Here is a 17284-nt window from a genome sequence, read left to right on the forward strand (position 1 = left end):
ATACCAGCTTATGTTAATATGGAACCTAAAATCCTCAGAACCTTTCCAGTAAATCCATGCCCAGTAGGTATCCAGGCCCTTAAAGACGCAGAGATGCACTGTAGATTTTGCATTAGTGAATCTGCATTTTCCACATGCACTCAAAATGAACTAAAAATCCATTCTAAATTACTATTTGTTAGTTAACCAAGCCCATAACCAAAGGGGGCAAATGTAGATGTATTTCAAAGCTGGCACCTGCGCGAACTGAAGTGATGGCTGGTGACACACAAAGCCAGCAGAATCTAATCACACACAGTGTCTGTCCCCTGCCTCCCTGGGGTTTGTCAGAACACTTCCTCCTGATGCAGGACTCTGATGTTTTAGCATAGGAACTCACCCCAGCAAGCAGGGCTGTAATTTAAGTGCCAGAGAATACAAAAAGAGCCAGCCAGATCCTTGCTGATATCATATGTGAAATAAATAAGCAGACCTGATTCCCAGTTGTACCAAGGCACCTTTGTGCCTCTCTGGCTATCCAAAACCACTAGCACCACTATCAACAGGCTCATACTTCCCATGAAGGTGTGAGAGATGGGAATGCTGACAGAAGAAGCTGTCAGTATTAATGACAGCAAGTTCAGAGGGAGGACTAACAGTGGGACACTTCACTCAAAGTTCCTAATAAAGGACCTGGGAGACAGGTGGCTGAAGGATGAACTCCACCAAAGGTTTCCATCCGTGTCTAGGAGGTGTTCCTGCTGAAGAGATATCGCTGCAATAATGCTCAGAAGGCAGGAAGGAACACAATGTGAGGAAACCGGGTAAATTAATGCTTTAATAACGCCCAAGTAACTGTGCCATCCATTTACCCAAATCAATTAAAGGAAGAGGGAGATTCTCGTTTCTAGGCTGTTGCTAGGACAGACTTGCCGAAGGCTCCAGCGCATCCAGGTCCCCATTCCTGAGGCGCTGTTGCCCTCTGGCTGCGAGCCTCATTCCCTGCACGGAGAGCCGGGAATGGCCCTGGCTGAGCCTCATTCCATGCACAGAGAGCCGGGAATGGCCCTGGCTGAGCCTCATTCCCTGCATGGAGAGCCAGGAATGGCCCTGGCTGAGCCTCATTCCCTGCACGGAGAGCCAGGAATGGCCCCGGCTGAGCCTCATTCTCTGCACAGAGAGCCGGGAATGGCCCTGGCTGAGCCTCATTCCCTGCACGGAGAGCCAGGGATGGCCCCAGCTGAGCCTCATTCATTCCCTGCATGGAGAGCCAGGGATGGCCTAGCCTGGCCCGGCTGAGCCCCATTCCCTGCATGGAGAGCCAGGGAATGCCCTGGCTGAGCCTCATTCATTCCCTGCATGGAGAGCCAGGGATGGCCTAGCCTGGCCCGGCTGAGCCCCATTCCCTGCATGGAGAGCCAGGGATGGCCCCGGCCCAGCCTCATTCCCTGCACAGAGAGCCAGGGATGGCCTAGCCTGGCCCGGCTGAGCCCCATTCCCTGCACGGAGAGCCAGGGATGGCTCAGCCTGGCCCGGCCCAGCCTCATTCCCTGCACGGAGAGTCAGGGATGGCCCCGGCCCAGCCTCATTCCCTGCACAGAGAGCCAGGGATGGCCTAGCCTGGCCCAGCCCCTCCAGCTCCCAGCCTAGGATAAATAAAAGATAAAAGCTCTCTGCTGGCAGAGGAATCCTGCTTCCAAGGCTGGAGGAACTACAGTCACTTCTAATGGCACTCAGTTTTCTTGCTGAACAAAACAATAAACAAATGTGCCCTTTTCCCTGAGAAAGGAGCACCAATGGGCTGCATACAGATTTGAAATTAATCTGGACCTCTGTGATATTACAAGAGAGAAAAAAACATTAGAAAATCTTTGTCTTTTATACCTGGTATTTTTTCCCTTGAACTGATAAAAAAGCACTTGCAGTATTAACAGCAATAACACCTTTTTTTCACTTTACCTGACCAGAGAGATACATTTTTACTCCAGTCTCTGACAAGCTGAGATAATAAATTTTTCTCCATATAAATTAAGTGTTTAAACAGCAATGACAGCATAATGACAGGGAGTGTTGTTTTCTTCAACTCTGTATACAAACGTGTTCTGTAAACACTGACAATATAAAAAGCTGTCCAACTTATTTCAAGATTCAAAAACCAAGTGTGGGCAGCTGAAGAGCTTCTCCCTATCTAGGGGATACATGTCCCTTTCAATCTCCTCCAATTAAGAGCCCTGCCCAGCACAAAAAAAAAAAAAAAAAAAAAAAAAAAAAAAAAATTTGAAACTGCTGAAATGTCATGAGTGAGGATGATGAAAGTGCCTTTTTCCTTCCTGAAAAGGAAAGAACTCCACAGAGGGCACTCTTCCACAGCGAGAATTCATTCCCTGACTTCCTCCAAACCTCCCTCCAACCCTCCAACTTCGGCAGGGTGAATTGGCAGTGAAGCCTCGTGCAGAGTTCAACAAGGCAGGCACTGGAAGTTACAGTGGTGCAGCAGCAGCTTTGCCTTTCTTAGCAGACAGAATTGCTTTTTTTCTCACCATTTTCTTGTCTCCTTTTCTGTCCTGCTCTGGCATATCTATGCAAAATTATGCTCCTGATGAGTATTGTTGTTAAATGTTTCTGAACTGGATGCTTAAAGTAGTATTTCAATCTTTTTTCATCAGAGGCAGTAGGGAAGGAAGCTGAAATGGATAAAGTAGAAATCCAAGTCTCGAGACTGTAGGAATAACTTGAGCTCAGGGAGAACTGGAGGGGATCACGGCAGTCTGGTCTAAACCAAAAGTGATTCCATGAGAAGGAGAAATGTCCTTCTGGGTCAGAAAGATCCTAATTCTGCCTCTTGAAACATATTTGAGGAGTCTTGCTCATGCATGTGAACTGTGAGTGCCTGTTGTACATGCCCAATCATCCAAGCTTTCTCTTAGAGATTCTCCCACAGCCCAGCAGAGCCTTTGGAGAAAGTTTCCTTGAGGTGAACATTAAAGAAATAAAAATTTCCACCAGCAAATGTCACTGTGGTACTTTTGTTCTGTACCTAGCAGCAAATTTTTATGGTGGCAAGGCACAAAGTCAATTTTAATAAAATAAATATATTCATTCTCAGAGAGAAGTGCTGGAAGGAAAGCATATTTTTATCAGAAGTTTCAGGTATGTGTGTCCCTTACAAGTGCCAGGGATTTAAACACTAATGGACTGACTGTGAATCAATTGCATCAACTATTTTATAAGGCCATGAGGTTGGCTCAGCATTGCACTGCATGCCCTATAAGAGGGTCAAAATCTTTAGGGAATTTCCTTGATTTTAATGATGGTTTGGGGTTTTTGGTTTGGCTCTTATCTTTTTTACATTACTAGAGAAATATTAAATGATTGAAAACCAGGAGCTTTGGACATCTAAATGATGAACTACGCACAGACCTCCCTAGAAAAGAACTAAATGGAATATGAGGAAAAAAGGAACCATATTGACAGAATCTGTGCCAAAATATGCTCATAATTGTATTGTTTGGAGCAAGAGAATTGAGGTTTTTTTGACAAAATATAAAAGCCTCCTGTGATTCTGTGATTTTATACAGAAAAAATATTCTATGTTTATGTAGGAGTGAGAAGGGAAACACTATAAACTTCCATATGAAATATTGATGGGATGAACCTTTTCAGGATTCACACAGCAGATTCTGGGTTTAATTAGTAACATGACATAGATCTGGGTGGGTGAGGCACAAAGGGAGTTTATCAGCACTGCCAAGCAGCCAACATTTCTCTCATCCAAGATACTAAGGAACTTGCAGACTTGGAGAAAAAAGGTAAGAAAGAGATTTCAATAATGTGGTTCCCTGCCTTTTTTGTGCAAATTGCTGTGAGTCAGCAGTAATACTGGAATGAAACCAGCAGCTGAAGATTTTATCACGCCATGCATAACTCACCAATGGACTCTATTTCCTATAGCAAACATCAGAGAAGAAAAGGCTTCAGAAGAGATTAACTCAAATCATGAAGGTAATATCTGCTGGATACTGTCAAACGTGATGGTCCAGATGCAACAAATGGCCCAGGAATTTATTTCCTAGATACCTGATTCTAGAAGCTGAAGGCATACTTTGCATATACATATATTTACTTTTACTTATATACACATATGGGTGTATGTGTTAAGAATTTATTTTACTTTTTACACACTGCTGTTATATGTCTTCAGACTACTCTCAGCCACCCTTGTTCATTGCTAAGGTTAGATGTGCTAAATTGACCTGTTACCTTACTGCACAGAGTTGTGACCTGGAAAATGCTCAGCACTGATTTTGTGGGAGCTTTAGGAGATTACAGATCCCTATTCCACCTTTCCTTCCTTTACCACACCTGCATGATCATGGAGCAGCCCATTTCAATACCTACACATTTATTAATTTCTGCTCTCTGTGAGTCTACAGACTCTCTAGGGATGCCCATGGTGCTGTGTGAGATCACCCAGTCCTGCCCAGTGCTCACCAGTCAAAGTCTGCCTCTGTGCACACGCAGGGCTCCGAGGTCATGGCCCCAGCATATTTCCCTTGCATGCATTTCTTCTCTGACTTGCGCTTCCTGTAGATCCTCTTTGCTCCCATGATGCAGGCTTCTCCCTGGAAACAAAGCCAGAAACATTTCTGTGACGCCCACCAGGCTATTTGTGTCACCTGGTGTTTCCAAGCCTGTGGAACGGGAGGTGTTACTCGAGGGAAAGGGATGGGGAGCCAAATGCCATCTCAGAACACTGCAGTTAATTAAAGCTACTGAAGCTCTAACTGAAACTAAATCAACTTTCCCAATACACACTAAGAAATTATCTGAGATTACTTATATATCTTACTCAGCTCTGCATTTGTTCCAGGGCCCATAAACATTTGATACAGACCCATTTCACAGCAACTGAAAACATGGTCTGATTCCTCTGCAATCTGAGGCACACAGCAGGTTTACTTCTTGGGTCTGACCTCTCTGGGAATATTTTCATTCAGTAGAAACTTGTAATGTGTGTTTATGTAAATACTTCCCATGGCTGAGTTTGCTTTTAGGGGCTTTGACTTGTTATGTAGATGCTAAAACTTCCCATCTTCAGCACACTGCTTAATATTTCTATCTAGGGAACAAGGCTCAGCCTTGCAATCTCAGTGGAAAGGAATTAAAAAGGCCAGAGTACACAGAAGCCTTCCTAAAAATAGTTCTGCAAGCTCCAAAGCCAATATTCTCAAAGAAATACTGCAAAATTCTTGTTATTTTTGCTTATGCAAGCACAAGAAAGCAAAGAAAAAAATACAGTGGAGTCTCACTTATTACCTTTTATGCTGTTAAAATTGTTGTGGAAAATTTTTTCACGGCTTTGATTTGATGATTTGATGGCATGAAACAGAAGGGCCTGAATAGCAACTGGTCTAAAATACTGTGCTTCCTTGGAATTCAATGCTGTACTGATTTTCAGCATCTAAAGATCTAAGTAATAACTGGTATTTTTAGTGTAGAGTTGTGCCTTGTGTGAGCAGCTAGTCTGAGTCAAGATACTTTCATTTCATATTCATTAATAAATTCTTGCCCAGCAAGATATATACAGAAAGACAACCTTTGATGATATAAATGTGTGCTTTGCTCTAGACTTCAGTGGAGCCTGTGGTGTTTACATAACCACAGAATTTGGGCCATATTTCATTCTAACCTGATGAAACATAGGCTGTTGTATCTTGACAGAGCTGGGAAGATGCCTCAAGGCAGGTGCAGAGCAGCTCACCTTGCTGGGCATGAATTCCATGGTTCAGAGAGAGATGCAGCAGCTGCATCCTGCATGCACAGGGCAGGGCATGGGGACCAATGAACTGGGGATTAAAATGCCCAACTCCCACAGCAGAGAGACACAGAACAGGAATGAAACCAAGTGAGCAAGAAATGGGAGAGGGCCAGAAATGGGAGAAACAAATGCAAAACAACTAGAATGGTCTTAAGACACTGGCTCTGAGGACACAGAATGACGAAGGAGAGAAAGGAGGTTAAGGATGGGGAAATTGGATGGGATGTGTAAGAGTGAAGGAGTTCAGGCCTCAGTGGCAGTTCTCCTGCTGTTGTATTGTTCAAGTCTGCATAAGTCTGAGGTAATTGTCTGTGTGCAGGATGACACCCAAAATGCAGCTGTTCATCCTTCAGGGATCAGAGTCCCAATCTGAGGCCAACACACCAGTGCAACAGAACAGACCCACCCAGTAAGGGATGAGCTGACACCAAATTGTTAGGAAAAGATACTAGATTGTGCTGATCTTGAACTGTAGGATCATTAGCTACTTCAGGTCACATCCCAGCATCCTCACTTCTCACCTGGCTATGGAGTTGCCAAGGCCTGTAGTCCTCTTCCTCACATCTCCGATCAAAGATGGATTTGTAGTCTACTTTCACCAGCTGCCACTCTGAGCGGTGGCTGAAGTGTCCAAACACCCTGCAAATGCAGCAGCAGGAACACGCAGTAAAAGGAGTCTGGTAGTTACAGAGGGACAGTCATCACAATTTCCAACAGACATCAATTGCTTTAAGAATGAGAGTCCTACTCATTTTCACTGGACTGACAAAGTGAAACTTGGCCTGATAAATATCTGTGACCCAATTAGAAACTGAAAAATTGCATGGAGCTTTCATTCTGTTCACTAAGACCCTCCCATTTATGACAATGTCCAAAATTACTCAACATGAAGAGTCAGGAGAAGATTTGATGTGGGACTGGAGACAGTAATACCTTCAAGAGTTTTATCTGAATTTTAAGCTTTGGGAATCCCTTCCATGCAAATTAAAATCAGAACCTGAAGGAACATTTTTCATGCATCTTTATTAGCTCAGGTTAGTTTCCAAGCCAATTCTGCTTATTACAGGTCAGTCAGAAATACTTCTTGTTTTTACAATCTGATTTCAGATAAAATATCACAGTTTCTGCCACACTGAGTCCAGATTTATGCATCATGCAGAACTCAGTATAGCACATTGAAACTAAACATAATTTTTCCTGACTCAGCCTCAAGGCAACATTTTGTCATTCATTTTTACAAAAGAATGTCTTCACTTTTCTATGTCTCATTTTAAAAAAAGACTGCAGCAGCAAAACCAGTTATAAAAAATACCTCAATTTTTCTTTCAAATATTAATCTGTTAACAGTAATTCTGCTTTATATCACATTCAATTTGAGAAGTCAGATTTCATGCTGATAAACTAAGTGATAATGTGTTTGCAGCTTGCAAGGAACCATGTTGCTAATCCCTCAGCCATATCACAAATAAACTGATGATTTAGCAATAGAAGACTGCACACTCCTGGCTGCAGATTGTACTTGGTTTGGTCCCCAACCAGAAATGCCCCTGTTCCAAAATACAATGTGTGGTTCACCTGCACAGCATCATTATGGCATGCTCACTTACGTCATGATGAGGGTTTCCTCGCCAGGCTCCCCTAAAACTCCATCTACAAACAGTGGGAGGGATGTGAAACTGTACTTGCTCCAAGATCTCCCTTCATCAAAACTTAACCTAGAGGAGAAAGCAGAATTAGTGTCTTCTTTCCTTACTCTCCTCTTTTACTCAAAGGGATTCTCTAGTCCACTGCAGCTGCTATGGAGAAGTGGAAAAAACAGCTTCTCTTATTGGATTCTGATTTTTTGGTCCTTTTAATAACTATTTTTTGGGCAAGCATCATAAATCAGAGCATTGATCAAGCTTGTCTGGCATCATACCACTAACCCATGGCCAATATTTAAGTGGTAGAAACTAGAATTTATGTTAAAGATTGATGCTCAAAGGGCAAAATGCAGTCTAAGCATAAGATTTTTAAAAAAATAAACAAGTGATTTTGAACATCTGGTTTTTGAGTCGCCAGTATAAACATTTTGAGGTTAGTTTTCTGGAGGATGAATTTCTTCAGACCAGCAGTCCCCCCTGTGGGGAGTGTAAGTGAAAGCCTGGAACCACTCATAATTTCTTAAGACTTGGGTCTCAGTATTTGAGATTCTGATATGACACTAACTGTGGTGGAAGTAAATAATACAGAACAGCACAAAGCTATACTCTGCCTCCTCACTCAGGAGTGCTAACTGCACTTTTACATTATCAGTTACACAACTCTGATACTATTCAACAAAATTCTGGTTCATAAGTGCTGCCTGCCACACAGAAGGCAAGTTCATCAATAATTTTGAAAATTAGGACTATTTTGGTAACTTAATGAGAGACAAAAGCATAAACAATACACACACACATATATATAGGTATTCTAAACAAACAAATGTAAAAAGCCAAGCTGTGGTAAATCAGGAGTGTTGTGGAATTACACTGATAATATCTCAGATCTGGCCAAGCCAAAATTATGTAAACTGTAATTTCCAGATTTCTTAGCTTTATCTGACCTAATGTTTGCCAGTATCTTAACTAATACTTTCTAGATTAGAGCTGCAGAAGACTGGATGCATACTAAGTGCCTACTTCCTGGCATCTGGAAAGAGGGACAGCAGCCATTTAGCAGAAATGGAGTCATTACCAGAGGTGTCTGATAGGCAGAGATGTGTGTTTCATGGCAACAAGTACTCCACCTTGATCCAGGTACAGAACACTGTGCTCTTCCTCAAAGATCTGAAAAAAAAAAAAAAAGAAAAAAGAAAGGTGTTTATTCAAACTTATTACCATAAGTATCAAGAAAATGTCACAGTTCTTTAAGTAGGATCATGACACAGGACAGTTATATGCTAGGAAAATTATAAAGTAGAGGAAATTATAGATATATTTCCTGGACTCGGGTTTTTATTGTTTGGGCATTTTTTCCCCACAGTTTTTCCAGGTCCATGGAAAATTCATTCTTCCCTTGCTGGACAGAAAGTTAGAAATATGATTTCTTTGCAAGGATCAACAATTTCCCTCCTTTCAATGACAAATTTTTGTTTAAAGAAGAATTTCATGTGTTTGCACATGTCTGGCCCCATCTCAAATAATTGATTTAGGCAGAAAAATGAGGCTGGTCAAACACTGCAAAATAATTAGATTCTTGGATTATCAAATATTGGAAAATATTTTCTCTGCCTGTGTCTTTTTTATATTAACTTTCTGCAAACATCTGCTCTACAGTCTATACAGCAGCATTTGTTAGTCTGAGAAAGAGAAAGTTACTCTTTCTCTCCATGACTTGATATCCCATTCAGAAAATAGGAATAACAGAATTTTCTGATCTGAAGATAAACACATTAGAGGGTATTTCTTAACAGGTGAGACTCCACTAAATATTAGGAACTAGATACAATTTCATCATCCAGTCTCTTTCCACAGGTAGGTAACTTTGGAACAAGGCAAACTGAATTTTGCCTTTTTCTGAATTTTGACTTTTTCTGCAAAATAATCCATTTATATGGACAACAAACCCTGGACAACTCAAGCTTAGGTGAAGCGAGTCTCAGCTGAAGTGAGAAAAAATAGACCAGTGAAACTGCTGATTTTTGGGTCAGTATAGTCATGGACAAAAAGAAAAATAGTTTGGTTAGCATGAGGGATTTACAACAGTAAAAGGTAACCCTTTCTCTCCCCTTATTATTCATAATTTATTCTGTTCTATTTTCTATGGGGTTAAACTGAAGTCAAACTGAGTAGAATAATAAAAATAATTTTCTGTAATATGAAGTCTAACAGCATATTCAGTCTTTCTCTTTGAACATCTCTGTACCTTTGAGAAGGAAGTTTACTCTTTCATAAAAGGTTTGCAAAAAGCTACCCTGAACCAAATGAAACAAAAAGTAAGTGACAGATTGAATCTACTTTTATGACATTTCCTGATTCGTGTTTAAACCAGTGATTCTGTGTCATTTACCTGCCTCCAAGTGTTCCCAGCATCAGAAGTCACAAACATGCTGATGTCATTGTCTGATAGCTCAGTGCCTATATTACCTGTAAGATGAGCACTGGTTAGTGAAGGAACCCTCTCAGAAACAGCACAATAAGCAAATCAGGGGAGTAAACGTATTTATTTATTACTTCTGGGTTTGGGAGGAAAATGAGAGGGAAGGGGAAAAAGGGAAGGCGTTTCAGTTTGAAAAAAATATATAAAAGACCCAATATATACAACTCTACACACCTCTACATGCAAAGGAAATGCCCTGATTTGATCTTATGCTCACAGGAGTAGAGGGCTAGACATGATCGCCTCTATCTTGGAAGCCAGTTTCCATAAAAAGCATATGACAAGCTGAAGGCCCATAAGGATTTTCATTTGACAGCCTGCCTCCTTTCCCAACAGTGGTGGTGTGACACCCCAGAGCCACCCAACACAAACTCCAGAATTTATCCATGTTTGCACATCCAACACAGGGAATTTTTAAATGTTTCATACCTGAAGCTACAATAATACTGGGGGCAGTGTCTCGGCTGGCGATGTTTCCTGAGGTATAGGGGTTATCTGAGACCTTCAGGTGAAGATGAAGGGAGCAATAGGGCTATGGAGAAAGGGGAAATAAAAGTAAAAAGCAGACACAACAATGTATGCTCCTGTTTCTACAGGCCTAGAAACATACAGCGTCTTTCTGTATTTCCTCCTAATCCCTTAGATAGGCACAGCCACTTTGCCATCATTTTCTGACACAACCCATTCCCAGTGGGAATCTGATGCACCAGGCTGAAAGCAGGCTGAAACCCTCTTCAAAGGAGCACATCTTTGAGGCTGCACCTGAAAGGAGAGGACCAGGCTTGCACAGGCAGATGATGGTAAGGATTACCTGAGGCTCCTGGCTCCTACTCTGTGAGAAGAAATCATGCAGATTGATGTAGATATGAAATGACTCTGAGCAGCACTACCCAAACTATCTCTGAAAGAAGCAATTTAACCCTACTGGTGTGGTGCTGTATCACCGCTAATTAGCCAAGAAAAAAAACTTATTTCATACCATTTCTTAACTCTTTTTGACATATGACTGTTCTGAAGTGCACTGCAATAAATACAAAGAAGTACCACAACTAGAAAGTGTTAGTTTCAAGTTTAAAGCAAAGCTTCATTGCCCATCTGGATGTGACCTTTAAGTTTTCAATACAAATACATCCACGGAAACCTTACCTACTTGCTATTGATTTCGTACGCTGGGTACTCAGGTAAGACACAAGTGGTACAGAATAAATCAGCTGAGCTAGAAAGTAAGACAGATGAGAAGATTTTCAAGGCTGCCATTACAATTCCTTCCAAATCTGTAATGTGATATTTTCTGAAAATTTCTGAATGCTATTTCCTTCACTCGGGTTTTTTTTCCAGAATTTTTTTTCTTTCAAACCTCATGAAGAGCCCTTCATGAAACAGGCTAAGGGAGGAGGAGCAGGGGAAAAATACTGGCAAGAAAACCTGAAGCAAACTAGCAAACTGACCCAATCAAGGTGGACATGACACAGGAACAGAAGTGGAGCAAAGCCCATGCTTCAGCTTGCCCAGCTCTGTCAGAGAAAGAGGGGCTATGCAGAGGGACCTTCAGGCTCAAAGGAGGCAGGTTTTCCTGAATACCCCAGCTGCCTAAAGGCTAGATCTGTGGCCCCAAGAGCCTGGCAAGCCTCCTCTGTAGGAGACCTAGTCCCATAGGTCACTGGAGGAGGGCCACTTATCCATCTTATCTCAAAGCAGGTGAATATGACTGAAATGACAACTCCCCTGTGGAGGAAGGCAGGGTTCTTCTGGCAAAGGCAAATGAGGGTGCTGAGGAGAGATGGGAGCTCTCACTTATGTGAGACAGGAACGGGGCATGTGGGTGTGCAGCAGGGAGCACAAGCTGCCAAGTGGAATGTACTGAGCAGCCTAACTCCAAGTGACAGCCTTGCGAGGGCAGCCGCGGGAGCAGCCCGGGGCGCCGGGAGAGAGTGGAAAACAAATTGAGCTGACATGAATGCAGGAAGTGGAAAAGCACTGCAAGAGCATGAACTCTTTCCTTTTACATTTTGGTAGGTTGCGAGAAGGCTAAATAGAAAACATATTTTTAAAACTAACATACTCCAAGCCCACTTCAGCATTCTGAAGACAGAACTTAATGGCAACTCAGCCAATTCCCAATTCAGATGAGACCTTGTTAAGATTCAATCTTTGTGGTACCAGAGGTTTCCTTTCAAATTTATCTCATTTCACAGATATAGCATATAGAAATGGAATGTATCTCTCCAATATTAAAAGCCAGGCCATCTGTCTAAGCAGACAGATGGTCTTTTTAGTGGCATGACTTCTTCCTGGTTGGAGTGCAGTAATGCTTAGAGTCTCTACTGACATCTGGCTATGGTGTGAAAGCCAACCTTTCCACTCTTAGCCAAACACGTGAAGTTACTGCCCATGGCCACCCCACATCCTGACTGCGTTAGCATTCTTTTCCTCATTCCCCTGTACACCTTCTCCATCTCTGTCCTTATGCAGTTCATCAACAGATATTTTTCCAGCTGTTTTGTGTTCTGCTGGTCCTTCTGTGTTCCTCCTCCAGCTCCCAGAGCTTAATGCACATACAGACATCTCACTGGTTTTCAGAATTTTAATCAATTTTCTCTGTCCTTTTTGTTATTATCAACAGGATACTAAAATCATTAATATCACCAGAATCACAGGTTTGGGTTTCCTTGTCATTGCCTTGTTCCCATCTGTGCTAACTGTTGCACTGCCACCAAGGGACAGGCAACAATATAATGGAGCATTTAAACTCTAGACAGAAGATAAAGCACAGGTGATAAAGCCCCTTTCTCTGCCCACTGCCACAGTTTTTACAGTTATGCTGGAGTTCATTACTTGCTTCCTAATATTTTCAAGCCAACACTCTTATGGCCCCCCCTCAAGAAACTCATCAGTCCTTAGTAAAATTTTTCATGAACATCCATAAATCCACTTTTGGCTGTTCTGCAAAGCCCACCTGAACTGTCTCCAATGGCAGGACACCAGCTATTAGTGGCTGTCCCTCAACAGAAGTGGGATAAAGTATTAAATATAACACAAAGATGATGCTGGCCACCGTTCACAAACCTAAGGGTAGTTGCAGTATTTGCTCATCTGCAATAGCAAGGAACAATAAAAAGAGATAAACACTTCCAAGAGAGATATTCAAAACACCTCACTTAGATGCTTAAAATACTCTGTAGCAGATGGCATAGAGTCCCCCTTTATGAGAAGAAGGTCTTTGTCCTGAAATCCTAATAAATTCCTATGGAAAAGGCAACCAAAATGTGGGAGGGAATAAACAGATGTCTGGGGAAGCAAGGCACAGAGGAAATACATGACTTGCCCAAGTCACATAGGAAATTGGAGATAGACCCAAAAATTGAATCAAGATTCTCCTGAGATTCAGCCCTGTGTTTGAACCACAAGTCCATCCCTGAAAGCTAATTGATTAACTCTCCCAGGCTCATCTCTTGCCAGACAGAACTACTCCTCAGTTAACCACTTCACAACATATGGTAAGTACTGAACTAAACCAGCATCTTTGGAATAAAATACCTTGGCAGCTATTTCACAAAGATTAAGTACATTCATCTTAGAATGCAAGTGGTATAAACAAGAAAAACAAAACCCTGGGATTAGATGGAATTTCATTGCTTTCCTCCCTCCTCATTATTTACAGCTGCCTCACAAAAATGCGAAAAAATTTGGAGTCCTTTTGAAAAACCACCTGGAGTGTACTGTCAGTGGAGGGATGGTTTTGTCTGGCTCATCCTGTTCTTCAACCAGATTCCTTCCTAACCTCCTTAGCCAACAACTTAGCTGCTATGTACTTCTGTATTAATTCTCACTTAGTTTAGGTTTAAAGACCCAATGCACAGAGCACACAGCACTGCACTCACAGGCTGGGGACCGTGCTGTCACTCTGGGAAATGGCAGATGCCATTTTGCCAATGAGCTGGAACATACATCATTGCTGAGTCCTGAGCTACTGCTGGAGACAATTATGCTGAGAAGCAGCAGTGGGAAAGCATTAGTATCTGCTGTGCAGCAAGGATGGGAGCTACACTACATGTACAATGGACTATGAAGAATTCACTTATCTGTGCCATAAGGAAATGCAGGATCGTGTCAGGAACAGTTATGTCTAGAAGGAAAAGGAGCAATTGACATAAGGAGGTAAAACTAGTGATGCAGGGGTGGCTGAAGAGGTGAGTGGAGTTTGTGAAGTGTTTTAAATGCTAAGCTGTGTCACACTGACAAGGAACAGAATTGCCTCAGAGCAGGGGAAAATTCCTTTTCTCCTCATTTTTCCTCAGCAGAAAACCCTTATGGATCCCTGACATTTCCAGGAATGTAAACTTAGAGCTTGTGCTTCAAAAACTTTCCTACCACTCCAAACTTCTGTGGTTTATTCTCTAAAATATCTAGAATTCTTTCATTCCATATTCTGCCTTCATCCTCCCCACCATTAGGCATGAACCTCTGATGGGATTTTTAAATAGCTCGTCTCTCTTGCAGAATTGCTATTTCACTTTGTGGATTGGTATATTTTCTGTACTTCTATCAATCCCTTTCTATGGCAGGCAGACTGTCTGTTCCTGTCAAACCTAAGGAGTAAGTTTAATTCAGATTGCAGCTATTTGCTTTCTTTCAAATTTGCAAGTTGACCACCAGAGACTCTGCATGCTCAGCTAAAGTTTCCTGCCCCTCTGCCATTCCAAAAGCTGGTGAAACCTAACCATGGAGGAGTGCTCACACAATGAAAGGGGCCTCTTGCCTGTTTTACCCAATGTTAGGGGAAGAAGAAAAATCAACATGGCTAAATATTATTCTGGCCTTATCACAGGGCAGTGCTGATAAAATACTTTCCATTCTCCTGAAAGGACAAAGACTGAGATATGAGGTTAAAGTGCATTGAGGATTTGTCCCTCAGCACCCTGAAATCACAGAACAATTCCTACACTCCAGCTCAAGTCACAGAGCACTTAAGAAATGTAAACAGCATGACAAACATCTACTGAGCTTACCCAGGTGGAAGTAATTCTCAGAGCAAGTACATGGTTGCATAGAGTACAAAATAAAAACAAACGAATGTTTAAATAGTGGTTTGTGCACAGTGGAGCTCCCAGGATGGAAATGCAATCCCCAGAGAACCATGAGCTTCTCTAGATCAGTTCTCACTGATTTGTGTCCCTACAAGTGCCCACACCTTCTGCTCCTCCTCTTGACCCTTTGCCTGGCTTGTTCAAATTTATCTCCCTCAAAGGAACCCAGCTTGTTCAGGCATATCTGGTCTAATTTTAAATGAAGTTTATTTTATTTTCTGCCTATGGATATAGTAGCAGATCCAGTATGGAAGGGGAGGCTTAAATGGACCAAAACTCTCTCTCCCCCCATAAGAACCATCCATTTCTACTTCACACACAGATATATGACCCCTTCCATTATAAAATGGGCAACTACAATGGCAGGTATAGCCTTGTATATAAAATATCCAATTCCTGCACTTAGAGGCTCGCTTATAACCAGAGTGGCAAGTCAGACTTTGCATGATCCCTGCACAAAAATACCAGAAAAGCAGTTTCAGAACTCTAACTTCAAATTTATGGGAAAAAAAATAAAGTCTACTTTTATTATTTTACTTGCCTATGTGTTGGTTTTTTTTGTTCTTCTGCCGTGCTACTCCCCGAGGATATTATACTATCACATCATATAATAAAAATCTTAGTTTCTGATTTAATTGGTTATAATTTGAGGTCAAAATGTTGACCTTTTTTAACAGAATATGTTCACTTCAGTTAAAACTAGATTATACAATCTATTTGAAACACAAAGGCTTCTTTACATAGTCCCTTCCAAAGAACTGAATTACTTTATGTCTGCAAAGTTTTTTGGATGCCATCTTTTCTGGTTTTCACCACATAGAAATATCTAATAAAAATTCACTTAGTTACAATATTTAAAAATTTGAAAGAAGAAAACAAACCCAAAAGAATTTAGCAATGCTCTGAAATAACTCTTCTGTCTTACCCCCAGTCTTTCCTATTCATTTTTTCCAAATTGGACAGAAAATGAAGGACTTTCATTTTGGCTGAATCAAAAAAATCAATTATTTGAGCAGCTTCAAATATTTATTCTTTGCTCTTTCAATAGTGCATGACATTCAGTTAAGAGATTAGTGTAGCATTCAGCTACAAAATACAATGCTGATTCAGATTCTAATGCCTCAAAATGAGAAAACATTTTTTTTTAGATGCAAAACAACATGCAAGTACAGGACAGGAGCAGTAAGAGCAATCTAAATAGTGTCCGTGATTCTGCCTGGAACCATATTAGAATTAGTATAATATGAAAGTTATTGAGAATCCCAAATACAGGGGTTCTGAGTATTATCCCACTACTGTGAATAGATTACATCAGCTGAAAAATATGTCAAGATCAGTTTAGGCTCTCTAACTTCATAGAGGTCTCCAATTCTATTCACATTATTCATATTTCACTCTCCCTCTTGGAAACTGTTTGCATATAATGATGATTAAAGACATAGCTATATGTGGATCTATATCAGTAAGTACAGAGATGGATACAATTTACACCAACACAAAGCTGTATATATATTTGGATGAATGTGTCGATTCTCACTTATGAGCTCAAAGAGAAAATGATGAATTTTAATAAATATTAATGCCAAGCGAGCAGCCTGAAAGCAATCCCAGCTCTCTTTTCCTTTCAGCCTGTTTCCAGTTACTGTGCCTCAGAGTTCTGAGCTACAGCAGCTCTCGCCTCCCATCTAGTGTCCAGAGAACTGACTGCCAGACACAGCATCCAGCTTCCCCTGCTCTTCCAGGGACACAGCACTTCTGCAGAAGGCAGCTGATCCACAATTTCTTCCAGAAATTAAATTAAATTAACCTAAATTACAATGCAACCACCCCTGGCAGCCCAAGCCTGAAGCACTGCACTCCATGAGATACACTGCATAGAGAGGGGAGCTGCCCTGTGTTGTGTTACCTGGTAGAAAAAGGATTGTTCTGGGGTATTACCAACCCCCAAATTCCCCCATCAGGTACTTACTAGGAGACAGTGAATGGGATTTCCCCTCAGATCCGTGTGCGGAGCCTGCAACAAACTCCAGTCTCTCCCTTTATTGTAGGTGATGAAAGTTTTCACTTGGTTGTCAATCTTCTTGTTAGCCAAGAACATTCCCTTTATCCCTGCTACCTAGGAAAAATTGACATGGCTGAAAAATAGATCAAGTCCATGCAGGTTCTGTGCATGTCCTTTTTTCTCTGTCAAACCCACCAGGGCTCTGATGGCTCTGTCAGTGTGGTCAGTGTCAGGGCCAGAATTGCCAGTGTACATCAAAGGCAAGCTGGAGTGCTG

General features: G+C 41.6%; 1 protein-coding gene across 4 annotated transcripts in view; it reads right to left on the reverse strand.

The window, feature by feature from the left end:
• The window catches only part of SORCS1 (sortilin related VPS10 domain containing receptor 1), a 257959-nt gene that overhangs the window by 39452 nt on the left and 201223 nt on the right, over positions 1-17284 (reverse strand). For all 4 annotated transcript variants that reach the window (XM_066554121.1, XM_066554122.1, XM_066554120.1 and 1 more), the window contains exons 10-16: positions 16976-17122; positions 10349-10451; positions 9830-9906; positions 8516-8607; positions 7405-7512; positions 6319-6436; positions 4471-4601 (exon numbers count right to left, since the gene is read on the reverse strand). In XM_066554121.1, coding sequence (XP_066410218.1) covers positions 4471-4601; positions 6319-6436; positions 7405-7512; positions 8516-8607; positions 9830-9906; positions 10349-10451; positions 16976-17122 — 776 coding nt within the window. The remainder of the gene's footprint in view (positions 1-4470; positions 4602-6318; positions 6437-7404; positions 7513-8515; positions 8608-9829; positions 9907-10348; positions 10452-16975; positions 17123-17284) is intronic.

The sequence above is a fragment of the Molothrus aeneus genome, chromosome 8, assembly GCF_037042795.1.
Source record: "Molothrus aeneus isolate 106 chromosome 8, BPBGC_Maene_1.0, whole genome shotgun sequence".
In the NCBI taxonomy this organism is placed as follows: Eukaryota; Metazoa; Chordata; class Aves; order Passeriformes; family Icteridae; genus Molothrus; species Molothrus aeneus.